The sequence below is a fragment of the Cavia porcellus genome, unplaced genomic scaffold, assembly GCF_034190915.1.
Source record: "Cavia porcellus strain 051 isolate PalLab524CR breed Dunkin Hartley unplaced genomic scaffold, mCavPor4.1 scaffold_31, whole genome shotgun sequence".
NCBI lineage: Eukaryota > Metazoa > Chordata > Mammalia > Rodentia > Caviidae > Cavia > Cavia porcellus.
Genome location: NW_026947514.1, coordinates 1,562,542 through 1,587,920, shown reverse-complemented (window position 1 = coordinate 1,587,920; position 25,379 = coordinate 1,562,542). Strand labels below are relative to the sequence as shown.

The following is a 25,379-nucleotide window of genomic DNA, read 5'->3' as shown; positions in this document are numbered from 1 at the left end:
TTTTTAACCCCAAATTGAAAGTTTAACAAACTAGGATTAAAACAATGAGATATAGAGCCAGGCATGGTGTTACACACCTGTAATCCCAGTGTTCAGGAGCCTGAGGCAGGAGGGTTGTTGCAAGTTGAAGACCAGCCTGAGTTACAAAGTGAGCTCATCTTGAACTGCATAGCGAGACCCTGTCTCAAAAAGACACTCCCCCCACCCCAGCCCCCAAAAAAAGAAGTGAGATGGGTAGAGGTGGTATGGGAACACAGCCCTGATGTGCAGGCAGCGTCTGTGGCTGTTTCAGGGAAAGGTGATTGTAAGCTGTGAGGACTAAGTCCCTGGATACTGAGTCTCCATGACGGTCGTGGCAGGGTATAGCAGAGGGAGCAGGACAGAAGGCTGATTCCAGAGCCCACCTGAGAGACCCAGACAGTGGGCTCTGTGCCTGCTGTTCCCGATACTGTTCCCGAAGGGTTCTCATTACCAAAATACTTTGATTTCCGTCAGCACAAGCGGGGGCTGTGCAGCTTCTGCAGGCAGCAGTGTGTGTGTGAGGCTTGTGCACAGAGAGGGTGGGGCAGATGAACACTTCATGGTGACTGTAAGTTTTTGTGGAAAAATGGGCATCAGTTTGACGTTGAAGAATATTGCTGACCTAGCTAAGGTGGGGATGGTTCATTTTCCTGCACAATGAAAGATAAACCTGCCACTATGCATTTCAGTCGCAATGTGTCTGCCGAGCAAAAGGACGAGAACAGAGAAGCAAAGCCTCGCTCTCTGCGCTTCACCTGGAGCATGAAAACCACTAGTTCCATGGACCCCAGTGACATGATGCGGGAGATCCGCAAAGTGCTGGACGCCAACAACTGCGACTACGAGCAAAGGGAGCGCTTCCTGCTCTTCTGTGTCCATGGCGATGGGCATGCCACTGAGAACCTGGTGCAGTGGGAGATGGAAGTGTGCAAGCTGCCAAGACTGTCTCTGAACGGTGTCCGGTTTAAGCGGATATCAGGGACATCCATAGCTTTCAAAAATATCGCTTCCAAAATTGCCAATGAGCTAAAGCTGTAACCCAGTAACTATGGTGTAAACTAAGTAGCAACTGAAAGTGTTTCCTGACACTGACGGAAATGTATAGAGTAATATTTAGGCAATAACATCTGCACCCTCTAAATCGTGACATTAAGGTCTGAGGACGTGCGCACGCTGGGAGCAGACGCTGGCCTTCTCTACGAATGCACTACATTAAAGTCATGTGACCTGTGCCTCTGTCTTGTTTCCATTGCCCTGGGAATCCTTGTGTGCCACGGTGGCCACGCCTCGAGTGTGGTGTGAGTGCAGGGGTGTGGGCAGCAGTGTGTGCGAAGCATCTCCTCACACTCAGCCGGTGTTGTCACTAGTACCTCTGCAGGAGATCTTTTGGTGCTAAACTTCACAATTGCCAAGGAGGAAAATACTGAATTACTGCTAAGAATTAACCTTAAACTAGTTGATAATTAATACAGGTTTACAGTTCATGCCTGTGGTTTTGTGTTTGTTTTGTGTTTTTTTAGTGCAAAAAGGTTTAAATTTATAGTTGTGAACATTGCTTGTGTGTGTTTTTCTAAGTAGATTCACAAGATAATTAAAAATTCACTTTTTCTCAGTAAAATCTTGCATTGTCTCCTGATGCTGTATTTAAGACTGAGACTCAGGCAGCCCCTTGGGTGTGTTGCCTTCCTCCACCACCAGGCTGAAGAGGAGTAAAGGGATGTGGGTTAGCTGTGCTGGAGCAAACCCCATGTTCAGGTAGCTGGCTCATCCTTCCCGAACTCTCCCTGTGCCCTGCCTCGGGCTACACTTGGCACCACCTGGGAATGGCTAGGTCCTGACAGCTCTGGGTTGCTCTCCATGCAGTGTGTTGTGTGCCTCTCGTTCCTGATAATTCATACATGAGTCACACCTGAAGTTTTTTTCCAACACCTACCTGATCATATAGGAGGTAATGAACTTGTCATGCAGTTTGACACTAATGTCATGGGGAAATGGCATAGCAGGTGTTTTGGGGTACTGTTTCGGGATCCAGTTTGTCACCTGGAGTAGAAAAGTCTGGACAGATCTTCAGTGACAGGCATCTGTTGTCTGCCATGGGTAAGACGCACTGATGGTGGGGCACAGTGGCCACAGCCCTGTGTCCTTGCAGCACATAGTACAGGACATGGGGAGAAAGAAACTGCAGGTCAGGGCTTCAAGAAGGTATGGGGTTCAGGCAGGGGCATGTTAAGTAGCTCTGTGGGGGGAGCCAGCGCAGGGAGGAGGCATTTACACATAGCTGGCAGAGAGCATAGCAGAGGCTGAAGGCCAGGTCCCCTGTGACTAGAGCAGACACAGGAACAGATAGGACATCCACTGGGCCTCAAGGGCCACTGTAGATTATCACTTACCCAGGAGAAGGCTTCCACCGCAAGACTGTCATGGTTGGATTGTTGGAAAGTGGCTGTGGTGGCTGTGTTTCATGTTTGTCATAGGGGGCCGTTGTGTACGGCCTGTGGCCTGGCTATGCTTGGAAGTAAGGGCAACTGCATTTGCCCTTGGATTGGCTGTGGGGGAGTAAGGGAGAGCAGGGTGACTGGCTTTTTTGTTCTGAGCAATGGGAAGGTGACTAGGGAAGGTCCCAAGAGGGCAGGTCTGAATGCCTTGGGGGTTTCCATGCCAGAGGAGGAAAACAAGGAGACACACTGGGGAGCCACAGCAGGCCGGTGGGTGGATGAAAGCTCACCCTCACTGAGAGGTGGGGCAGGATTAGCCCTCCACCCCCCACCCCAGCAGAGGAGGTAGGAGCTGTCTAGCCTGTGGCCTGGTAGCCAGGCATGGTGGTACACACCTAAGCTCCCAGCCCTCCAGGGCACTGAGGCAGGAGGATTATAAATTTGAGCCCAGCCTGGGCAAGGTAATGAGACCCTGTCTCAGAATTTAAAAAGGGTTGAGATGTAGCTCAGTGCACAGCCCTGCAGCCCTGGGCTCAGTCCCAGTACTGGAGGAGAAGTGGCAGCTGTATGAGTAAAGACAATATGGGTAGTTACTGCCTTTACCACCAGATGAGACTGCCAGCTCACCCATCACAAGGGGCAGGCGTTTCATTCAAGTTCCACATTTTTTATTCTGCAATGAATTTTGGAAAGAAATATTCTAGAAGTAATGAAAAATCACTTGATGCCCAAAGACTATTGTGTGTTTTCTTCCTGGTCTCCCTTGGCCTGTGTCACAAAGGTACCTGGCAGGCTGTGCTAGTGGTTTCATTTATCCCAGCAGCAGCGTTATCCCTGTCCTGAGAACTGTGTTAATGTTCTAGTGAGGCCAGGCAGACAGGAGCCAAGATAACTTTCCCGGAAGTGAGTGCCACTCAGGCTCTCGGGACCTCGATTCATGGCAGAATCTGAACTCAGCTCATTGGGATCGTTTCCACAGCACTCTCAAAGCCCAGGCAGTGTGGATCTGTTGGAAAAAGTGATAACATGGAACAAGATCCTGTCCTGTGGACACCACCTGGCAGCTGTAACCCTGCAAACAGCCCACTTGGTGACTTTGTGCAGCTCAGGGAGGAATGGCAAGGGGCCGTTTGTGAAGTTGTTGCTGGTCCATCCTGGAAGAGAGCAGGCCTAGTGTGGGAGAGCTTAGCCATTGCTACTTGCATTTTGGGGATGTTCCTTGTCTGTGTCTTCGTGCATTTGCCACAGGGCCCTTTAAACCAAGGGGAGGAGCTGGGCATGTGGTGTATGCCTATAATCCCAGTGCTTGGGAGGCTGAAACAGGACAACCTTGGTGGATTTGAGACCATCTGGGCTGCATAGTGAGACTCCGTCTCAAAAAAAAACAGATGAGGAAAACTTAAGCTTCTTGAGAGTGCCATGAGGTGCACTGGAGGTATCCTGTTTACCAGGCAGAGGAGTTCTGGTGTGACTGTCCCTGGAGTGGAGTTTAGGCCACCTTGCTAGCTAAGACAGGATAGCCTGACAGTGACAGTGGCTGGCAAGCAGCTGTGTGGTGTGCCAGGTAGTTCCTGCGAATTGTGGTGGAGCAATAGGACCTGCAGAAGACAGGAGGAAGCCACACGTGAGGAGAAGCGTTGGGAAGAGAGAGTCGGGTGGATTGTGGGATGGGTTCTCGGGCCCTTTCTTCCTGTCTGGCCAGGAGGCTCCTAGGAGCAGCAGGGGTAGGTAAGAGCACACGCTGTGTGGAGGTGTGGTGAGCTCAGCACTTGGGTAGGGTGGTGGTGTGTGGCAGCAATCCCAGCTTTGGGAGGCTGAGAAAGGGTCACCGAGAGTTCAAGACCAACCTGAACTGCAGAGTGAGCCCATGTCTGAGAAGAGTGTAGGGCAGCCTCGATGGCTGGTGGCTGGAGCTGCTTTTGAGTCCAGACTGACAGCAGCTGTGGAGGCCAGGCTTGCTGTGGCCTATCCTGTGTGTCTGTACCCGCCCTCCAGCACTTCCTGCTTGACTGAAGCTAGGAGAGGAACACAGCAGGAACTGGGTCCCCAGTGGGCCAGTGCTCATCCCTCCATCCTCTGCCTGCCCTGGTGATCCCCACTTCACCTACTCATGGCTGCACACCACACAAGTCCCTGTAGTGGTCACCATGGTCACAGTGTAGATTTCCCAGCTGGGGTCCAGGTGTTTGTCAGAACACCTGAGCACATAGCATTTGGGTTTCAGCCAAAGAGAACAGCACTGGCCAGGGTTCTGTGGGGAAAGTGCCAGGCTGGAGAGAGGTCATCGAGGTGCAGGGGAGACCCCGTGGACTGTGACTGAGGGAACAGCCCCCATCAGGCACTTTGTGCTGGCACCAGCTTTGGTGTGGTATGCTGGCTGGCTTGGCTGGCTTTGGGTTCTCATGGGTTGCAGGCGGGATGCTTCTTTGCTTCCTGCTTCCTGGTTGGCCGCAGTTGGCCTGTGGCTCCCGGCTGTGGGCAGCTGTCCTCTCACCCAGAGCTTTGATCAGTCTGCCCAAGGAGCTGCCGCTCAGAGGAGGCACAGCTGGTGCACCGTGGCTCTTCCCCCAGAGCCTTTTGCAACTTCCTGCCTTCTCCCCAGCTACCCACTTAACCCACCCCTAGCAGTTATTTTAAGACAGCCCTTGAGAGCCCATCCTCAGGCAGAGGGAAGTCACTGCTGGCCCCTGCAATGCCTGGCACTCAGTGTGCCCCAAAACCCGAAGCTCTGTGGCTCCCTCGCTTTCCTGAAGCACACTGGCTTCCTGGGCCACTCTGGAGTTTCCTGCTGTTGGGAGCTTCCACTAGTCAAGGCTTACGAGTTCTGTTTATCACTTTGTTTTTTGGGTTTTTTTAATTTTTTTTTTGTACTAGGAATTAATCCCAGGGATGCTCTGCCACTGAACTACATCCTCGGCCGCCTCTTTTTTTTTTGCTTGTTTTTGTTTTTTTGAGACAGAATCTCACTAAACAGTTCAAGTTAACCTTGAACTCGTTATGTAGCCAAGGCAGACCTTGAACTCACGCTGATCCTCCTGCCTCAGCCTCCCAAGTGCTGGAATTACAGGCATGTACCACCATCTCCAACTGAGCCCTCTTAATTTTTTATTTTGAAACAACTTCTCACTAAATTCGTTAGACTGGGCTCAAATTTGTGATCTCTTATCCTCAGCAAGATCTTAAATATTTGAACATTAGATGTGTATTCCCTCAGGGCTAGGAATGTAGCTCAGTGGTAGAGCACTCGCCTAGCATGAGTGAGGCCCTAGGTTTAAGTCCCAGCACTGAGAGGAAAAAAAGTTGGGTTCCCTCCCTGAATTTTTGCCTCTCCAAGTTAGCTGCCCTAGTTCTTTGCAGGTGTTTTCAGAACAAGATGAAAAGACATTTCCTTGTTGCCTGTTCCTGTGCTCTTTGGCATGCATATTTTAGGAGGCCAAAGGAGAAGAAGCTACTCTACATTGACTCTGATGGCACAAAAATAAACACGGTGTCTGCCAGGACAGAGGGGCACAGGTGGCTCTCCACTGAAAGCCAAAGGGAAAACACAGAGAGGTGACAGGCACGTGAGAAGGATGGCAGCACCAAGGACCCTCACGTCCCGCCCAGGCCAAGTGCACCATTGACACCACTGAGCTATCTTGTCACTGTCCCAATGAAGTGTCTGAGACAGCTCACTTCTGTTAGGGCGTCAGTCCCCATTACTCAGCAAGGAATGACCTAGCACCTACAGGCAGAGTTGTGCCACTTTTAGACCAAAACAGATGCCCCTGCATGGGCAGCAGTGTCCAGGGCCCCGGGGACAGGCCCGGCATCTGCCTGGCTGTGCCATGCCTTGCAGGGCAAGAACAGCGCTGTCTTGCTTAGCTGCCACCTGGAGCAGCTCCCTGTGGGCAGCAGCACGCACCACGCTCGGGTCCTGCCTGCACACAGACACGCTGAGGAGCAGGGTGTGCGGCCCTGGTCCCTGGCACCCTGACGCCTGTGCTGTGCGCACAGGTCTTGGCACCACTCTCTGTCCTCTAACCTTTCACAGCTGTACTGGCCCTGGTGCAGCCCGAGGGCCACCACTCCTGCGAAGTGCCCTGAGCCGGAGTCCTCTCCCCTGGACTGAGCTGTGGAGGACTGCTGGGTCACTCAGAGAGGCTCAGACTCCCACTTCCCTTCAAGCCAGGTTTGACGTGTGCAGCGCCTCTTCCGATAGTATGTCACAAATTATAGTATGTCACAAATTAGTTTAGGCCAGCACTGGAAATTCACTGGAAAGTAGTTGTGGAATTTATGACTCCAGGCTAGGGGAAGAACAGATAGCACTTGCTGCTCCTTTCTGGTCTCCGAGAAGGGCAAGGCCTCTGAGCCACCGGCAGTGACATCGAGGCAGCTGCACGGGTTGTCCCTGTCAGGCCAGAGGCTGCATGCGGGCCTCGCCTGTCTTTTGGACAGTCATGCACTTGAAGGTCTGTGTAATGCGTGAGTCAGAAGTGTTGACGTCTAGATTTCACTGTCATCTTCACGGAGGGATCCTGGCTGGCTGGTGTTTTGCTGCTGTATTTTGCATTTTCTGGAATAGCCTGAGAACCAGGAAGAGATAGCAGGCTTTGTTTCCTTTTTACCTGTGGAAAGGAAAATACCAGCCCTTGGGGGCACTGCAGGAGGCCTGCTAAGTACCGGGCTGGCTCACAAATAGTGCAGAGTAAGGAGCCAACCTGGCAATTGCAGCTTCTGTAAGCTGCTGTTAGGGCACTCGGGTCCCACCCACAAGTGTCTAGACTGTTCCTCAAAGTCAGGAGCAGTAAAGTGAGCCAGGATAGGGAGCTGGCTGAGCCCAGGCCAGTCTTTTCCCCTTTCGACCTCAGTTTCCCCTTGTGGGAGGTGCCCATGCATTCCCACCGCAGCCTTGGCAGGCTCCCTTGAGCTGGGACACACAGAGCTTTTCAAAACACCTTCAAAAAATTAGGGCTTCAAAAAGTTAGGGCTCGGGGCTGGGGATTTAGCTCGGTGGCATAAGCGCCTGCCTTGCAAGTATGTGGTTGTGAATTCGATCCCCAGGACCGATAAAAAAAGAAAAAGACAAAGTTAGGGCTGGCAGTGAGGCGCAGTGGTAGTGCGCGTGCACAAGGTGCTAAGTTTGATCGATCCCAGTGCTGCAAAGACTAAAATTTCCTTTGGCTTATATAAGTAATACATGTCAACTGTAGAGCAAAGTATAAAGACGGAAATCACCTGTTACCCCTCCACCCACAGCAAAGGACTGTTCTGGGGTTTTTTCCATACATACTTTGTGTGGGCTCTCAGGGTACAAGCTGTTTTTATAACCTGTTTTTCCTTGTCAGCTTTCTCAGCCTGTCACCCTCTCAGTGAATTTCCCACACCCTAGGCCTAAGGAGGGGTGAGACTTGCCCGCCTTCTTCCCTGTTCTAAGTAATCTAATCTTTTTAAATTTTATTTAAGGAGAAAAAGAAAATAAAAACAGAAAAAGGGTACAAGTTATACAGAATTTCAGAAAAAATAAACAGTAGGAAATCACTAGTTAATAGATTACATATTGCCATCTTAGAAATAATTGTTCAGGTTACAAAATTAAAGCATGTAAAGTGGACATTCCAACAGTGAGACTGCAAACAGTTCTGTTCAGTGATCCAACAAAATTCAGTAATATGGTTATCTATCTTATACACTTAAATGTACATGCAGTTATATCCTTTAGAGCACTTTCTTTTCCTCTCTTTTGTACAATGACAATTACACATTTTGGGTTTTATTACTCCCACAGTTCTTACTATTTGTTTTTTTTGAAGAGAGTAAAACCAAATGTGACCTAACAGAACAGAGTCAGTCAAATCAAAAGGATGGACATAATACATAATATAAAAACAAAATACAGGGGCTAGGGATTTAGCTCAGCGGCATAAGCCCCTGCCTTGTAAGCAGGTAGTTGTGAGTTCCATCCCTGGTACCCATAAAAAGGAAAAAGACAAAATATATATATATATATGGTGATCAACAATGGTTACCATACTGCCTCTTGCTATCTTAAGAAGAATTGCCTATATCATCAGTTATAATAAAATTGAACAAAACAGTAAAGAATAAAACCAAAACATTTGGGGCAGAAGTACGGCATGTCTAAAGATGTTTCAGATGGTCACAAGGCAGCTGGAGGCCAGGGACTCTGCCCCCCCAGGATTGTCAGGCCCTGCCCAGACCCAAACCTCAGTTGGCAGCCTGTGTAGGAGCATTGCTCCTTAGCCAGAAGCCATGATGTCAACACGTGATCCCCTCTGGGAGCCAATGCCAACAGCCCCTCCCTGCCTGCTCTCCCCCTGGAAGGGCAGGGCCCTCAGTTTGAACCCATGCATTTATATCTGAAACCAGCAGGAAAAGAGGTTTAAGGACTGCTGTACACAGACAAGTGGCACTGCCATCCCCAGGCAGGTGGGGGTATAAGAAGCCCTGCCTCCTCCCAAGCCTTCACACAGCTTCCAAAAGCACACGCAACCCAGCCCAGCAGAAGTCAGGCAGGAGAACTGTGGGCAGCAGAGCCAGGCCCCTGAGAGCCACTGCTGTTCTGAGCAGTGGCCCAGGAGTCGTGCGGGTGCTGCTCAGGCCTCAGGAGCACAGACGCCCAGTCTCCAGGCTCCCTAGTGGGAGCATACCCGCCCTGCACTGGGAGCTGAGGCCAGGCCTGGAGGCAGCCGCACTGGGATAGCATAGCAGAGGCCTCCTCCTCCAAGCCAGGCCCCGCCTGCTGCGTCTTTGAGGCGGGGGGGGGGGGGGGGGGGGGGACCAGAGGCTCTGGGCATGCCCACCCCAGGAGGGCAGATGTCAAGGGGATGTGGGCCCACACCCTGCAGTGTGCCCACTGTGAGGTCAGCCCTGCCCTGAGTTAGCTCTGCTCTGGCTTGTGTCTAGATGTCCCCTCAGGCAGTCACAGGTGGGGCTGTTTTGGAGGTAGCAGGGTTGAGAATGGGTGATCACTAACAGCCCAGTGACTGGCTTGTCGCCACCCTAATCCCAGTAGCCTAGAGTATAAAAGTGGCAGAAGCAAGCTGCTCAGGTCCCTTGCTTTGCTACTTCTGCCCACCATCAACTGTTTCTCTGCAGGCCCCTCTGCCATGCCACCCTGCCTTGGTGCCAGCCAATTATGGACTGAAACCTTTATAAACTTGAGCAAAAAAAACCTTTCCCCCTGTCACTTTGGATGTTGGATATTCTGTCTCAGCAACGATAAAAGTAAGGCGAATTCTGAGGGCGCCTGACCAGCATAGAGGTCTTCTACTATCCCCCGGGGCCCCTGTTGGGAGGGCAGCATAGGCCCAGTTACAGGGAACCAGGAAGCCCTCTCCTCACTGAGGGACAGATCTCCCCCACCCATCTTTCCTTCCCAAGTGCTGGGATGAAATCTAGAGCCTTGACCTTGAGCTACATCCCCAGCTTTTTTTTTTTTTTTTTAGACAGAGTCTGGCTACGTAGTCTGGGTTGAATTCCAACACAGCAATCCTACCTCAGCCTGCTGGGATTACAGGCTATTTTTTGAGACGCATTCCCCTAACTTGGTTAGGGTGGCTTTTACTTATAATCCTCCTGCCTCAGCCTTCCAGAGTCCACACCAGGCTCCCTTCAGCGTTCTGAGGGTGCTTCTCACAGCGAGCCCCTCAGCAATGACAGGACCCGAGGACTTGGCCAGCCACATCCTCAGTGCGCCTGCTGTCCCGCCCTCACGGTCTCAGCTTCCCTTCCAGAGTGGCTCACTTCCTGTGCTCACATGGGTGGTGGTTCTCTGCAGTCTCTCTCCCCTGAGTCACCAGCCTAAAGTCAACAGCAGCCTGGCCCAGCCCAGCCCCCACACTAGGAAGAGGACAAGAAGCTGAGGAGAAGGAGCTGGCCTCCATCCTGGCTGGCCTGAGCCTTCTCGGCAAAAGAGCAATGAGGAAAGTAGGAATAGTGCAGTGGGAGGGTGCGCAAAAGCTGCTCAGAGCTGCCTCAGCCTGCTGCCCCCCAGCCTGGGGCCCTGGGCCTGGGATCTGAGCTGACAGTTCCCAAGTCCCTGCAAGATGCTTGTGCATTAACTCCCATCGTCAGCTGCCAAGGATATGGTGGGCACAAAGGGCACCAGTGCCCCTGGGCCCTGACCTCCAGGGTGGGTGCAGGCAGCCCTGGCCAGCGGGCAGCAGCACAGCCTGGGGACAGAGGAAGGGATCTGTAGCCAGTGGGGAGGAATACCAGCTCTAGGCCGGCACCATCCCAACCCCACACCTCAATCCTGTATAGGCTGCTGGAAACACAATGGGGGATGGGACCGGGCTAGGGGGAAAAGGGTCATGGCCCAGTTCACCCTCTGCAGGATGGGAGGGCCCAGAGAGCTGGCCTAGGAGGGGGCAGCCAGGCTGAGACAGAGCCAGGAGGGAAGGCAGCCTGGACAGATGATTTAGGAGACAAGTAGCTGCTGGGGAGAGAAGCAGAGGGGAGCCAAGAGGATGGCTGGCCTGGAAGCTATCAAGTTTTTGGGCCCCGGCCATCCTGCCCCTCACCCTGTGGCTCCACCCCCAGCCCAGTGCCCTTAGATGCTCAGCCTGGGGCTCAGAGGCTCGGAGTGCCTAGCCTCACTTGCTCCACCCCAGAAGACACTGGAGCTGGTGGACAGGGCAGAGCAGGCGGAGCAGTGACCCTGCCACTGTGCTGTCTCTTAGGCGGTGAGAAGACAAGAGACCAGGCCTTAAGCAGGCCAGCTTCCCACAGGCAGGAGAGGCACCACTCGGACACAGCACAGGCCAAAACCCTAGTTTATTTCAGCATCAGCAATAGCTCAACCATCAAAAAATAAACTCTACCCAGGGTGACAGAAGTCTCTACAGTGAAGCTAAGGGCTCAGCCGCCAGGTGGCAAATATCAGGGGTGCTTGTCGGGCAGTGCCCGGGCAATAAGTTAGGAAGCAGCAGGCTGGTGGTGGTGCAGGCCAGGCTTCACTTCTGGGCAGGCACGAGGTCATCGATGGCCTGGCCCTGCTCCAGCCGCTGCTCCATCTCGATGAGCAGCTTTACCCCATCTACCACCATCTGCACCAGCTCCACCTCCGAGAAGCCCAGGCGGTCTGCATTGGAGACATCGAAGACCCCGCCCACGGCAGCTGTGTCCACACCACCTGTGGAGGGAGGACGGCCAGGTCAGGGGGGCACAGGACGTGTGCTGGGGGTGGCTGATGCCACCACCCACCTCTCACCTGTGCCTCGCTTTTGCAGCCGCAGTCGCTTGAGCACCTCAGGGAACTTCTCATGCTTGCCCAGGTGAGGCAGCTTGATGTGCACGCCTGCCCGAAGCCCGGTGCCCAGGTTGGACGGGCAAGTGAGGATGTAGCCCAGGTGCGGGTTCCACATGAACTCATAGTTCTTGGACTTGAAGAGTGTTTCAATCTGCGGGCACAAAGACACTTGGGAGGGAGGCCTGGCTGAGCCCTGGGACCAGCAGGGAAGGCCGAACTGGGCACGCCCCATCCCACTGGTGCCCTGGACTAGGCTCCATCCCGAGACTGACCTGCGTGAGGCCAGTGCAGAAGCGGGTGAACACCTCCTTCATGTTGCCCCCTTTCTGCATGGAGATAACCCGCAGGTGGTCCTCTTCATTGACCCACACCAGGAAGGTCTTGTTGTCATTGTGCCTGGGGGAGAGGACAGAAGGCCAAGATTCCTTCCAGAGTTCAGTCTCCCACACCACTCCAGACCCTATCTTTTCTTTTTTTTGTCTTTTTCATTTTTATCGGTACCGGGGATCGAACTCACAACCACCTGCTTGCAAGGCAGGTGCTTACGCCGCTGAGCTAAACCCCCAGCCCTAAAATCTTTTTTTTTTTTTTTAATTTGTACCGGGGATTGAATTTATGACCACCTGCTTGCAAGGCAGGTGCTTATGCTGCTGAGCTAAATCCCCAGCCCCCACCACTCCAGACCCAAGGAGCTAGAAGCATCAGTTTCAGAGATGCCCCTCAGGATACTGCCACCAAGAGGGCAGCCCCATCAGCAGGGTGGGGTTAAGCAGAGTGTCCCAGACACCCCACACCAGCGTACCCCAACAGATTAGTGGGGGCTAGGGGTACAAGGCGGGCGGGTGGCCACTTAGGAGGCCCCTGGCGGGGAAGGAGCCCTGCCACGAGGGACTTGGAGGAGGTTTCTGCGTCACTGGCATCTGGCCGGATCCCCGGGGAGGGAGAGAAAACAAAGGTTGCTGCTCCCAGAGGACAGCAACTGAGAGATGCCAAGGAGACCAGATCCGAGGAGCCCAGTCTCCCAGACCTCGCACTGCACAACCCTGCACAACCCGACCCGGGGCACGGCTGGCCTTTTCCCCAGGCACGGCCCGGGGCGCGGGCAGGGGCAGCGTTACCGCGGATATGCATGCGGGGTACCGGGCCGCACCAGATGCCGCGGGCGTCGGGCCAGTCGCGGGCCATGCCGGAGGCCAGCAGCAGCGGCGACACGGGCTTGTCGAAGAGGAAGTGGTCGTCGATGAGCTGCTGCTGCTCCGCCTCGGTCATGCTCTTGAGCGCGTAGTACCTACCGGCCAGGTCGCCGTCCAGGCTGGACAGGGCTATGGAGGGGGGCGCTCAGGACCCTGCCAGGCCCCGCCACCCACACTCCCGCCTCTGGGGGCCCGGAGCTCGCGGGAGGGGCCGGGGCCCGGCCGCCACCCCACCCGCGGACGGGGCTGAGTCTGCGTCCCCCGCGGTCCCTCGGGGAACCGGACCCGCGCAGATAAGTGCGGCGGCGCAGATAAGTGCGGCGGCTCCGGCGGCTGTAAACAAGCCCGCGGGCCTACCCTCCACCGCCAGCTTCTCGATGGCGCGGCGCTCCCCGCGGCTGCAGTGAGGAGGGAGGCAGAAGCCGCGGATGCTGCGGCCGGTGCGCACCCGCGAGCTGAGCACGTAGTTGGGGTCCAGGTCGTCGCCACCCTGGCACGGACGGAGAGAGGGAGGCAGGGGCGAGTGAGCGCCGGACCCCGGACCCCGGAGCCTCCCGCGCGCCCCGAGCCCCGAAGGCGACCCGGCCCCCACCTGCAGGTTGTCAGGGTTGAGGTCGGTCTTGTGCTCATCGCTGGGCTGGTAGCCGCCGTGCCGGTCCTCGATGATGGGGTCGAAGAGCGCCTTAAACACGTCGTAGGACTCCTCGTCGCCCGCCACGCAGCCCACGGTCATGATGAACGGGTGGCCTGGGGGAGGGGCGCGGGGGCATGACGTCATCGCCGGCGGCAGCGGCGCGGAGACCCTGCGGCTGCGCGCGGGGGGGGAGGGGCGGCCGGACCCCGCCAGGCCGCGCGTACCCGGGTTGTCCACGCCGGTCTGGATGACGTCGTCCAGCGTGAAGCCGCTCGGCGTGCTCTTGGCGCGCAGCTCAGCGTACAGCTCGGGGGTCAGCACCTTGGCCATGTGGTTGTTGTGGCGGCTAAGGTCGGGGTACTCGTCCTCGGCGGGGAAGTTCATCTTCATCGCGTTGTGGCTGTTGGAGAAGGGCATGGCGGCGGCGAAGGGCTGCGGGAGGCTCGGGTCAGCGGCCCTGGCTGGGCCACGGTCGGCGGGGTCTGCAGGAGGGCCCGCCCCACCCCGCCCAGACCCCCAGGCCCAGCGCGCTGGCTCAACGCCCCTCCCCGCCCCAGCCACACACGACGCCGGCTCCGCGTCCTGCGCCCCGAGCCCCGAGCCCCGAGCCCCTGGGTCGCCCCTGGGTCCTGCTCACCCGGGTTACGGGCGGGGGTGCTCGTCCGTCTGCAGCTCCAGCGCGGCGCAGGCGAACGGGGCTGCTCCGCTCCCGGGGCTCTTAAGGGGCGCGTCGCGAGCCGCCCATTGGCCGCTATTTATAGCCCATTCATTCCATTGGTCCGTGCTCCGGGGTGGTGCCGGCGCTTTGTCCGCCACCCGCAGCCCCCGACGACCTATGGCGGCCCACCCCATCTGTCCCCCTCAGGGACCTCGCGCAGCCACTCCGCCCGGGACCCAGAAGTTGCAACTCGGAGTCGTTGGACATCCAGGGGTCCCTTCCCCAAGCACACGCACATAGCCCCAGTAGGGAAACTGAGGCCAGAAAGCACTGGAGGACGCCCGGATCCCACCTTCCTTGATCACCCCAGCCCACCAGAGAACTGTGGCAACTGAGTCCTTCCCGAAGCTTCTAAAGCAGATCTTGCCACCTCACCCCACCCCACCCTGGCGGCCCAGAGCCGCCGACCTTTCTCAAGGTGCCTGCAGGCATCTCCTGGGTGTTCTTGGTGCAGCACAGAACGGAGGCGCAGTCTGGCTGCTGCCCAGCCCCGTGGCACCCGCGTGCCCTGACCTTGGGCAACCGAGGTGGGGAGCTTGCTCTGGGAACCGGGCCCTGAGACCCCTCAGCCCGGCCGTCCCTGGGAGAAACTGTTCCCTGAGAGGCCCCCAACTGCAGGTCCTCTCCATAGGGAACAGGTTCCTCCTTCGCATCCACCCCTGCAGAAGCAGACCCTCGAGACACCAACCTGTAATTAAGGATAGACAGGCGAGCTTTTTCAGCATGATCTCACTGTCCGAGCCACACAAATCAAGACCAAGATGATTGCACCTTCTCCTGTCCCCACACCCAGACTGACAAGTACAAGTCTGACCCCACCCACTCATCCTCACCCCATCCCACCCACCCGCACCCCATCCCACTCCCCCACTCCCTCCCCCGCCAGCGCTGGCTTTGAGATGAGACAGCAATGGGCAGGCATGCATGCCTTGCCTGCATCTATGCGTCACTACCTCCTTTTTGGAAAGCAATTTGGCAGTGTCTATCAACATTAACAACATCCAACTCTGTGACCCAGCGATGCCACTTCTAGGAATGCCACCTAGAGAAAGTGTCCATTCTCACTGCCAGTAGATCCAGAAATGCACATGGGGGAAACAGATGGATATGGGGGTGAAGCCCGTCCCTGGGGACTGGCCACAGGTAAGGAGTATCTCTCTCCTGTGGAGTATTATGCACCTCTTAAAAAGAGAAGAGTGCCTATGGCTCTTGTCCATCTGCAGCCTCACATGTTGTTGCTGCATGAATAAAGCAGGAAGAGGAGCCCTTATCGCCGGCACTGCAGAGAGTTCTGCCAGGTGCCAGGTTCTAGGGATAAGGTGACAACCTGTCCTGGCACTGGAGAGACAGGAACGTGAGCAAGCAGCCAACTACAGCAAGTGACCGCAGGGCAAGAAGTAGCTCCAGAAATGGGGCACAGGGAGCAGGAAGCCAGGAGTTCCAGGCATAGGGCAACGGGTAGGCACTCGGAGGAGTGGACCCTGGAGCAAAGCCCACGGGGCAGGGTGTGGTTGCTGTAGCTGGACTTTGCCTCATCTCTCATTCACTTTTTGACCCTCATCAAACTCTTGCAAGTCAGCAAGTCTTGGACCAGTAAAACAGTTATAGAACACCAAGTGGCCAGAGGCTGGCCAGACAGCAGGTGTCCCCTAAGCCTGAAAACTCTCACTGGAGGCCCCTAGCCCCTTGGCTGGATCTGAGAAGTATCAGCAGCTGCCCACCCACTCTAACTCAAGGCCTGACTGCAGAGCTCAAGTTTCTATTTGAAGAAACAGAAGGGATACCTGCCAGGGTGGTTGAGGGAAGGGGGGCTGTGGCCTGGCTCTGGCTCTGTCTGCAGCAGCCTGTTGGGGTTCTGCCTTCCTCCCTGCCCTCTTTCCCGTGCCCCTCCCTTCTCAGGTCAGTACTAGATTGCAGGTGTGGTCGAAGGGTGAGGCTGCAGGCTGCTACTGGCCTTCCACAGCACAGAGGAAGCAGCAAGCCACTGCCCAGGGGTGACCCAGGAGAGCTTCCCAGTTGGGGCCTCAGCAGTCCCAGCCTTCTGAGGCAGGTCCTTGTGCTCTTTACACAGCTGTGCAGCGGAGCAGGAGTCTGGTGACAAGTGCTGGGCCACAGGTCTAACTGTCCCTGAAGGATCTTGTAATGCCCATCCTTGGGCACACACACACCCATGCTGCAGGGTGGAAGCAGTAGGGGTGAGAACGAAGTGCCCTTTGAGTCCCTCAGATGTCAAGATGAGGTCTTTACCAGGCAGGGGCTGCTTGGAAGCCTCAGTGGCTCCAGAACAGGGGAGCTGGGGAGGGATCTGGGGAGGGTTGGTCTCTGCCATAGCAGAATGTCCCTTCTACTGACCCAGCTAGGTCCCCCACTATGGGCCCTCTACTCTCTCAATCCTGCTGGAGCTGGTTTGTTGCTACCTGGACAAGGGGCTGGGTGATATCGCAGGCCAGTTGGTTTATTATGGTCTAGGTTCCTCTGAAATCCTGGCTGGTTGTACATTAACTACAGGACTTGGAAGAGCCCTCAAAGGAGTCCCAGGTCTTTTATCTTTGGAGTGGGGCCCAGCAGGTGCAAGCAGGCCTAGACTGGGCAAGGTAGGGCCAGGCTCTAGATGAGCTCTAAACATGCACCAAGGCCACAGCCAGCCAGGCACTGCTTCCTCTGGACGCTGTCATCCCCAGCACTGCAGAACCCAAAAGGGGAAGTTCACTGGGGTCAGCAGGGAGGCAGAGGCTACCCCAAGGCCACAGAGCACAATGCAGCAGGAAGCCATGCCAAGGAGAGAGGAGGGAGGCACCCTCTGTCACCCAGCTACGCTCCTGCCAGGTGTGTGGGCAGAGCAGCTCCCAGTGGCATCCTTAGCTTCTCATCTTCCAAGGCCTCCTCCCCACCCCCGCTTTCTTCAAATGCAGTGCCAGTGTTCTGAAGTCAGGGTCACACAGGACTGCGGGGAGCATGGACACATGTGGTCTCAGTTCTCCAGAGAGCTCCAGTATACAAACTCTTCCCTGGGAAAGGCACCCACCCAGATAATCAGCTGAAGTGGTGGGGGCAGGGGCTGGTTCTGCTTAAGGACTCAGGTTGAAGCCCTAGGAAGGCTTCCTGGAAGAGGGGCAGCGCAGGGGCTGCTGACCAGCCCGGAGTGGACAGAGAGGTAAAAGAGAAGCTGGGTCCAAGGGAAAGTACCGCTGAGTCATCTGTCTCCTTGCAGCAGCTGAGAGGCAGGGGAAGAGGAACTCCCAGGAGAAGTGGACAGTCTAAATCCCATGGGAGTAATGGAGGAGGGATTTAGGTAAGCTATCACAAGGAAGGAAAGGTGTCTATTGGAACAGAGGTTGGGGAGTGTGGACGGGGCCAGGTTGTCTCTAGCGGTGACCTACAAGGACATGAACCTGGAGTGGCAGGCTGCCTTACTGCCATCTAACTTCCTGAGGCTTTACACTCAGGCCCAGTTAGGGTGGGTAATGGAAGGAACTGAGATCAGACACCTGCTTTCCGCCATAGAATCTGAGGAGCCCAGCAAGGGCTGTACCCAGAGGAGTGATCCTGGTCTGGACAGGGAGGGTTTGTGGTGTTCAGAAAGGAGCTGGTTCTGCAGGGCCTCGGCCATCCCCATTTTATCAGGCTAGAGTAGCCCCGAGGCCAGGAATGTGACCTAGTCATCGCTAGCTGGCCTGGTTCTCAGGTAGCTGGGTAGATTAGGAGGTCCCCATCCCTCTCCAGTCTCCTTGGCTAGCAGGACAAGCTCTGGTTCTGGGGCTGGGGCTGGAAGAAGATACCCATGCCTGCCCCCAGCCAACACTACAGAGGAACCTCCTCTGAACCAGTCCTTGCTCCTATTTCCTTTTCTGCCCTTATAGGTCCCCTGCCCTCACTGTGCCTGGCTACCAGAAGACCCCACAGCTGTCCTTCCAAAGCAGCCCTGTACACGGAACATCCGCGCGGCTGCAGTGAGGTTAGGGCCTGACCTAGGAGCCTTGGTGCAGGCAGTTCCAGACTGTCCTCCCATGCACCTCAGCCTGAGCCTCGCCATAGCCTTTAGGGACCCTTCATTCGTCCCTGTGATTTTGCTTTCTGGAATTCAGCCCGGAGCCCAAGCAGGGTGTTTCCCCGTCTAAAATGACAAAATGAGCACGACCTAATGTCTGGCAGGCCCTAGCCCAGGCTGGTCTGCCCAGCAGAAGCCGTGTGTCCGTGGCAATATCTACAGGACCACGACTGGCGGGGTTGGGGACTTTTATTGTATCCTGTCGCTCGATCTCATGGACAACACGCAACTATGAACAGCGGACAGCAGCCAGGGGACCAAGAAATGTCCTTTGCAAAGACGCGAAGGGCAGCTTTGCGGCTCCCAGGAGTCCGCGCGGCGCGACGTCATCAGTGCGCGCCAGGAGCCGGAAATAGTGGCTGCTGCCGCGGTAGTGGAGACACGTGTGGAGCTCTGGAACGGGCGCTCCGGTGAGCCTTGCTGCGTGGGTGTGTGTCCCTAGGGTCCGGTGCGGCGCTCAGGGCCTTTCCGTGGACCCTGTGCTGTCTTTTTAGAACCCTGGGGTGGCCCGCGTGTACGCCTAGGGAGCGCTCCCAGCACCGTGCTGTTCCTGGCAGCCCTTCCCCCTCGCGAGCTCTCGGCCACCCCATCCCGAGTTGAAAATGTCAGGGGAGAGTTTCGCGGAGCCAGGCCGGCCTTGGGGTCGCTGACCATTTGCCGCTTCCCGCTGGTGGGCTCCGCTCTAAGTCCTCCTCGTCACCCACCTAGGGAGTGGAGCCAAGCTCCTTTAGAGTGTGGGAATCCTTGGGCCTTGCCTCTACTGTTTTTTGTTTTGGTTTTGGTTTTTGGTCTTTTTTGAGACGGAGTTTCGCTATGCAGTTCACGCTGGCCTTGAGCCCACTTTTTAGCCTAGGCTGGTCTCGAACTCGCAATGATCCTCCCACTTCAGCCTCCCGAGTGCTGGGATTACAGGCGTGAGCCACCACGCTCGGCTTTTCCTCTACTGTTGCCTGGCTTGTTTCTCCATTTCTGATTTCGTCCTTGTCTCGTGTTCCAGAAGGGCTTCAAACGTCAGGCCCCATTGGGCTGCTCTGTCAGGCAGGGCAGAACCAGCCAGCGGCTCAACCCCATCCCACCCCAGCCCCCAGCCCCCCCACCCCTCCCCCTTCCTCTCACCTGCTCATGGTCTCACATCACTCCTCAGGTTCCTGACACTTGGCAGACATTAACACCATGAGCTTTGTGGCCTATGAAGAGCTGATCAAGGAGGGTGACACGGCCATCCTATCACTGGGTCATGGTGCAATGGTGGCGGTGCGCGTGCAGCGCGGGGCACAGACTCAGACCCGGCATGGTGTCCTGCGGCACTCGGTGGACCTCATTGGCCGTCCCTTCGGCTCCAAGGTGACCTGCAGCCGAGGTGGCTGGGTGTACGTGCTCCACCCCACACCAGAGCTCTGGACGCTGAACCTGCCACATCGCACACAGATCCTGTACTCCACCGACATCGCCCTGCTCACCATGATGCTGGAGCTACGGCCTGGCTCCGTGGTCTGTGAGTCTGGTAAGTTTCTCAGGCTACCTCAGTTCTGAGACACTGACATTAAGGTGAACCCCAAGCCCATGGTCCAGATGGCCCGCACCTACCCCTCCTGCAAGCTGGGTATTGCTGCTCAGAGGCCAGCTGTCAGGAGTGCGGTTGAGTGCTGGTGACCGCAAGAAGCTTGGAAGGCAGCACTGTATGTTGGAAGATGACTTAGAGAGGCCCCCAAGCTAAGGTTGTGAATGAAATGTGGTGCATTGGACCTGGGGTGGAAGAGGAGAGGGTGGAGCCCCAATAAGTCCTGCCTGCCTTGGGGCAGGGCCAGGATTGCTTGGCGCTGACCAAGGTGCTGACTGACTGTAGCTTTGTGCTGCCTCATTATAATGGGGAGCGTGCCCTGTGCTCATTTGCACACAGGACCCCACCTGTGTCCAATGAAGATGAGCACCGTGGTCACCGAGGTAGCACTTGGGGTAGGAGTAGGAGGGCCTTAGAGCCAACTGTTACCCCTGCGTATACCGGGCCTACCTGGAGTGGTGGCCAAAATGTGCGTCCCTGCCGCAAATGACGATGTCCACATGTGGCTGCATTCATGGTGGCACGGTCCTTGAAGGTGGAGCTGGGGTACAGGGTCACAAGGAGTTCTGAGGCCTGTGTGGTGGTTTCTGAGACTTTGGTGCTTCCTGCCTGTCTGATGGGGGCAGGGGCATGAGGAACAGGACTCAAAGGGAGATGCATTCCGAGCCGGGTGCTGACCCTTTGCAGGCCCTCTCACTGCTCAGCCAGCCACACCCCTGAAGGCTCTTGTGGGGTGCCAGGGTCCCCATGTCAGTGCTGTGGATTGTGGGCAAGCTTGGAAGACAGCACTGCGTGTTTGAGGGTGGCTGAGGTCCCTTAGCTGAGCTCTAGTAGTCAGAGCTTCGAGAGATCTTGTGGGTTGAAATGATGAGGAGGTGCTACCAAGAGCCTAGGGGAAGGTGCGCAAAGGCCCTGTGGTGGAAGCATACCACCAACATTGGTCAGCAAAGTTGAGCCAGTGTGGCTGATTCAGGAAGTGAGGCCAAAGGAGCAGGAAATGAAGGTGAAAGATAATGGGGGCCTGAAGAGGATGATCTGGAGTCTGGCTGCCCTCAGTGGGAAGGGAACCTGGCTGGCTGTGCAGAGTGTGGGGCAGACACTGCTGGCTGTGTCAAGATGGGACTGCAGGTGTCTGCTAGGCCAGTTGAGGCCAGCTGGGGGCGGGGCCTGGTCCGGCAGAGATGCAGAAGGTGCAGCAGGAGTTGCTGAGGATCAGTGTAGGGTGGCTGTGTTGCCTCCAGAAGAGCTGGCTCAGCAGTGGGTGCTGTGTCTGAGGCCAGGGCACCTTCATTGGGGGCTGCTGGGGGCTGGCTAGGGTGTGGAGGGGCTGTGGTCAGTGTGGCAGGCGTTACCACAGGAGTCTTCAAGGGATCCAGGCTAAGGAGTCATAAAAGTAGGTGGCACCTGGGGCCAGGGATTTAGCTCAGCTGCATAAGCACCTGCCTGGCAAGTACAAAGTCTCGACTTCAATCCGTCTTACCAAGAAAAAAAAAAGTAGTGACACCTGGCACTGCAGTGGAATTGTGTAGCAGTTGGGCCCAGTCGGCACTGCAGGAACAAGTACAGGATGGCTTTGAGGGAAGCTGAGTGCAGGCATGGTGGGGCACTGAGAGGGGGCACTGGAGGAAGAGGGTGGGTCGGCCGCCAGCCCCGTGCCTCAGCTGGAGCAGTGCCAGGCAGAGCTTCTGTCTGTGTGCTAGTGCAGATTTGGATGGGGCTTTGGGGACATACTAGCCCACACCCCAGTTAGGAGGTGGAGATCTAGAGTTCAGTCACTGGGGCTGGGAATTTAGCTCAGCGGCATAAGCACCTGCCTTGCAAGCAGGCAGTCGTGAGTTCGATCCCCAGTACCGATAAAAAAAGAAAATACAAAAAAGAAAGAAAAAAATAGAGTTCAGTGACTGTGTGGAAGGCATCAGGACCTAGGCCAAGCCAGGCCCACGGTGGCCCCAATGAAGCTGTGTGGTGGCCTGTGTGTCTTCATCTGTGCCAATGCAGGCACAGCTTGTCTTTCCCAGCCTTGGCGTCCTGGCCCAGGGCCAAGGCCACCAGGAACAGATGAGTGGCTCATGGGGGACACCCACCCGTGACCCAGGGGTCAGCTGGCCTCTGGGCCATCCAGGTGAGGATGAGGCTGTTTCCTGGAGGGCCGTGGGCTGTGAGCTGTCCCAGACCCCATCCTGTCTCATCCGAACCAGGCACTGGCAGCGGCTCTGTGTCCCATGCGATCATCCGCAGCATTGCCCCCACGGGCCATCTGCACACCGTGGAGTTTCACCAGCAGCGGGCAGACAAGGCCCGGGAGGAGTTCCAGGAGCACCGCGTGGCCCGCTGGGTGACCGTGCGCACCCAGGATGTGTGCCGCAGTGGCTTTGGAGTGAGCCATGTGGCCGACGCTGTCTTCCTGGACATCCCATCACCCTGGGAGGCAGTGGGACACTCCTGGGACGCCCTCAAGGTTGAAGGTGTGTGGGGCAGCTTGGGGTAAAGTGGTGGAGTGGAAGGCTGGGCCCCTTCTGCCTGGAGATGATGAGAGACCAGGCTGCTGGGAAATCCGGGTGGGTGGGGAGCTTGGCCCAGGTCTCTGGGGATTGCATGACAGTCCTGCTCAGGGGCAGGCAGGATCTGTAGGATGGGCTGGGCCTGGGTCCTAGGGCAGCCCTCAGCCTGGCTGTGTCTCCTGCAGCCTCCCCTCCCCCCACCGCAGAGCTGGGCAGCTGGCCCCTTTTAGGGAAGATGCTGAGTGCGGAGGCGGAGCGCAGGGGAGGCCTGGGGAAGGTCGGCCAGGAGCCAGGGAGTCAGCCCTGGAGCTGCAGGGATTTTGCCTTTTCTGGAGAAGGAGCCAGCTGGGCAGCCACCCCCAAGCTCCAAGGCTGCAGTGCAGAGGGTGCGAGGCAGAATGGTTGTGGCTCCAAGACCAGAGCCTGGCCTCCTGCTGCCCAGGGCCTGCTGGCACTGAGTGCCTGGTCCTGCTGACATGGTCTAGGGGGGCAGCCCACAGCTTCCCACAAAACCCTGCATCCCCACTGCTCTGCCCTTCCTGCTTTGCCTGTGTACCCTACTCTAGCCCATCCTAGGGCAGCAGAAGCAGACAGAGGCGCCCTGGGCCTTCCTCAGGAGTTGTCCCTTCTGTGTCCCTGTGAGTTCCATCCCCAAGGCCCTCCCCTTGGGTCTGCGTGTCGCTGGGCTGGGGTTCTTGACCTTCCTATGGGTCCTGCGTTTTCTGATAACTGCTTGTCTGTGCCCAGGCTCTGCCTGGGTGATGAAGTGCTTGGGGGCCGTCTTGTGTTGGGGACCTGGCCTAGGGACACTTGCAGATTTGGCAGGACACACACACCCCTTCTCGTCTTGGCACCCCCCATGACCCTTGCCTGGATGAGGACCTGGCCAGACTTGCCCATGTAGGTGGGCTAAGCAAGGCGTGGGCCACCTTGGGGAGCAGCAGAGGGCCTGGCTGGGCTCAGGATAGGTGCCTCCAGTTCCCAGGAACCAGTGACAGCCTCTAATTTCCTGTGACAGCAGCAGCCCACACACCACCAGAGCTGCTGCGTTGTTAGAGCTATTCCTGGTCCAGCCCTCATGGCTGTGGCAGGCTGGCCCCGCCTTTTGCTGCCTGCTAGAAGGCAGGATGGCAGTGTCCACTGGAGGCTGCTGAGACCCCGCAGTGAGGGCTTGGGCCTGGTACACCGTGGCCACTGCATGGGCTCCGAGTCCCCAGAAAGCCACCACATGGGTTAGGCCAGCAGGAGGGCCCTGCAGGACCCACGCAACCCACCACCCTGTGCCCTGCACTCGGCCAGCGGCCTTTGGGTGTGTAGACCGCCCCCAGCACCTCTGACTGCGTGTTCTCCCCACAGGCGGACGCTTCTGCTCCTTCTCACCATGCATCGAGCAGGTGCAGCGCACGTGCCAGGCGCTGGCCGCCCATGGCTTCACAGAGCTGAGCACCCTGGAGGTGCTGCCACAGGTCTACAATGTGCGCACTGTCAGCCTGCCCCTGCCTGACCTGGGAGATGGTGCAGGCACCCCTGCAGGGCCGGACGCCAGCCCTTTCCGCAGTGGTACGCCCATGAAGGAAACTGTGGGCCACACAGGCTACCTGACCTTCGCCACCAAGACTCCAGACTAGCAAACCTGGGAGCAGCGCGGGGCAGGAGGGAGCCAGGCTGCCTTACATGGTCAGGGGACTCTGCAAGGCTGGGCTTGGAAACTAACGTGGGGCAGGGCTTAGGGCCTCCTGGGTGGCCCTGATGAGGCGCGCTGGCTGCTCCTGTCCTCAGGGAAGGAGCCTCCCACCCACATCACTGCCGAGCTCTGGCTCGGGCCCATGCTGTCTGTTGCCAACATGAAGCCCACGATGCTGCAGCCTCTCGTAGGTGCTGAGGCCTGGGATGCAGTTGGGGTAGCAATGGCTGACCCCGTTCCTGTGGCCCCTGCAGGCAGGTGGTACAGAACGCTTGGCCACTGCTCCAGGCCTGTGCTTCTCAACTGGGGCTGGGGCTTGGCGAGAAGCCCAGGGATGCTGACTTGGAGACCCTCGTGCTGGCAAAGGGACCCCGCCACCTGACCCCCAGGCTGGGCCCACAGCCTTGGATGCTGTGCAGGCTGTGTGTAGGCTGCACCCAGGCCTTGGGAATCTTCCCATGACCCAGTGGCGGGGGCACCTGCTGCCCTTCGGAGCCCCCATTGTGTTATCAGGAAAACCCCATAGCGTTGCAATGACTGAGTGGGTCCATGTCCCAGCCAGTGTCACTCCAAACTTAGGTCCCTTTGCTTCTTATGGGATCCCTGTGTCCCTCCTCCACAGATAACGGCATTGAGCAGGGGACAGTACCTCCCATAGATGGACCTTTGTCCCCACCTCTTGTAGGCTGAGTGAACATTCCCAAGGTGAGGGACATAGAGGCCAGGATCCAGGGCTGGGCATGAGTGGACTCCCTGCTGCATGGCCCTGGGCCTGATTGCCTGTGTATGGTCAGCACTCAGGTACTATGTCCCCAAGTCATGGACTGGCTCCCGGGTGTGCCTGATGGAACAATAAATGTGCTGCCCACTGCACTGTGTGGTCTCTTTGGCTATCCAAGCAGCTGCCCCCAGCTGCTTCCCTGGCCAGCCTGCCTCACATAAGGCTCCTGCCCTGTCCCCAGCCCAGGGCAGGTGCTTCAGGGGCTCCAGTCTCCAGGACAATAGCTCGGACCTTGGGACAAAGGGTGAGTGTGTGGCTACCCCCACCAGCTGCAGAAAGGGCCCCTTGTCCCTGGGATGGGGGGCAAGGGCTCCCTCCTATACTCCCCACTAGCTGTCCTTTCAGAGGCACTCAGGCCCCCTTTCCTGATCGACGCACTGCTACCAGGCACCTCTTCTGGGACTGGCACAGGCGGCAGGACCTGTGTCCCTCAGCAGGGGCCCTGGTCCCCAACCACTAGCCTTACCCTGAAGGGTATTCCTGCTGCTGGGACCTGGATTGGCCTCTAACCTTATGCCTGGCAGGACAGACCAGTTTCAGCATTAGT

The 25,379-nt window shown here is 57.0% G+C and overlaps 3 protein-coding genes across 15 annotated transcripts in view; 2 read left to right on the top strand and 1 right to left on the bottom strand.

The window, feature by feature from the left end:
- Nucleotides 1-1,639, top strand: part of Mark3 (microtubule affinity regulating kinase 3) — a 94,921-nt gene extending 93,282 nt beyond the window's left edge. For all 11 annotated transcript variants that reach the window (XM_013144951.3, XM_013144949.3, XM_005000543.4 and 8 more), the window contains one exon: nt 711-1,639. In XM_013144951.3, the coding sequence (XP_013000405.1) occupies nt 711-1,059 (349 nt within the window). In that variant the 3' untranslated portion in view covers nt 1,060-1,639. The remainder of the gene's footprint in view (nt 1-710) is intronic.
- Nucleotides 1,640-11,217: 9,578 nt separating this feature from the next.
- Nucleotides 11,218-14,312, bottom strand: Ckb (creatine kinase B). Of its 2 annotated transcripts, XM_003463103.5 has the most exons (8): nt 14,177-14,312; nt 13,764-13,971; nt 13,498-13,652; nt 13,263-13,395; nt 12,863-13,034; nt 11,985-12,108; nt 11,674-11,863; nt 11,218-11,595 (listed from the first exon to the last, which is right to left on the bottom strand). In XM_003463103.5, the coding sequence occupies exons 2-8, from the start codon at nt 13,954-13,956 to the stop codon at nt 11,417-11,419; spliced, it is 1,146 nt and encodes a 381-aa protein (XP_003463151.1). In that variant the 5' UTR covers nt 13,957-13,971; nt 14,177-14,312; the 3' UTR covers nt 11,218-11,416. The 2 variants fall into 2 exon arrangements, with proteins under 2 accessions (XP_003463151.1, XP_063096950.1); XM_063240880.1 differs by having other exon boundaries at nt 13,263-13,652.
- Nucleotides 14,313-18,191: 3,879 nt separating this feature from the next.
- Trmt61a (tRNA methyltransferase 61A) lies at nt 18,192-24,924 on the top strand. Of its 2 annotated transcripts, none has more exons than XM_013144952.3 (4): nt 18,192-18,733; nt 19,450-19,809; nt 22,065-22,331; nt 23,724-24,924. In XM_013144952.3, exons 2-4 carry the CDS (start codon nt 19,479-19,481, stop codon nt 23,993-23,995), a joined length of 870 nt encoding a protein of 289 aa, XP_013000406.1. In that variant the 5' UTR covers nt 18,192-18,733; nt 19,450-19,478; the 3' UTR covers nt 23,996-24,924. The 2 variants fall into 2 exon arrangements, with proteins under 2 accessions (XP_013000406.1, XP_003463182.1); XM_003463134.5 differs by having other exon boundaries at nt 18,362-18,715.
- Nucleotides 24,925-25,379: the final 455 nt, after the last annotated feature.

Excerpts from the sequence above, each read along its gene's own strand:
- Ckb (XM_063240880.1), bottom strand. The coding sequence starts at position 13,956 with ATGCCCTTCTCCAACAGCCACAACGCGATGAAGATGAACTTCCCCGCC. Across the intron at positions 12,109-12,862 it reads CCCGACGCCCGCGGCATCTG|GCACAATGACAACAAGACCT; the intron begins GTGCGGCCCGGT and ends CCTCTCCCCCAG. Across the intron at positions 11,596-11,673 it reads GCTGCAAAAGCGAGGCACAG|GTGGTGTGGACACAGCTGCC; the intron begins GTGAGAGGTGGG and ends CTCCCTCCACAG.
- Trmt61a (XM_013144952.3), top strand. The coding sequence starts at position 19,479 with ATGAGCTTTGTGGCCTATGAAGAGCTGATCAAGGAGGGTGACACGGCC. Across the intron at positions 19,810-22,064 it reads CTCCGTGGTCTGTGAGTCTG|GCACTGGCAGCGGCTCTGTG; the intron begins GTAAGTTTCTCA and ends CATCCGAACCAG. Across the intron at positions 22,332-23,723 it reads GGACGCCCTCAAGGTTGAAG|GCGGACGCTTCTGCTCCTTC; the intron begins GTGTGTGGGGCA and ends TTCTCCCCACAG.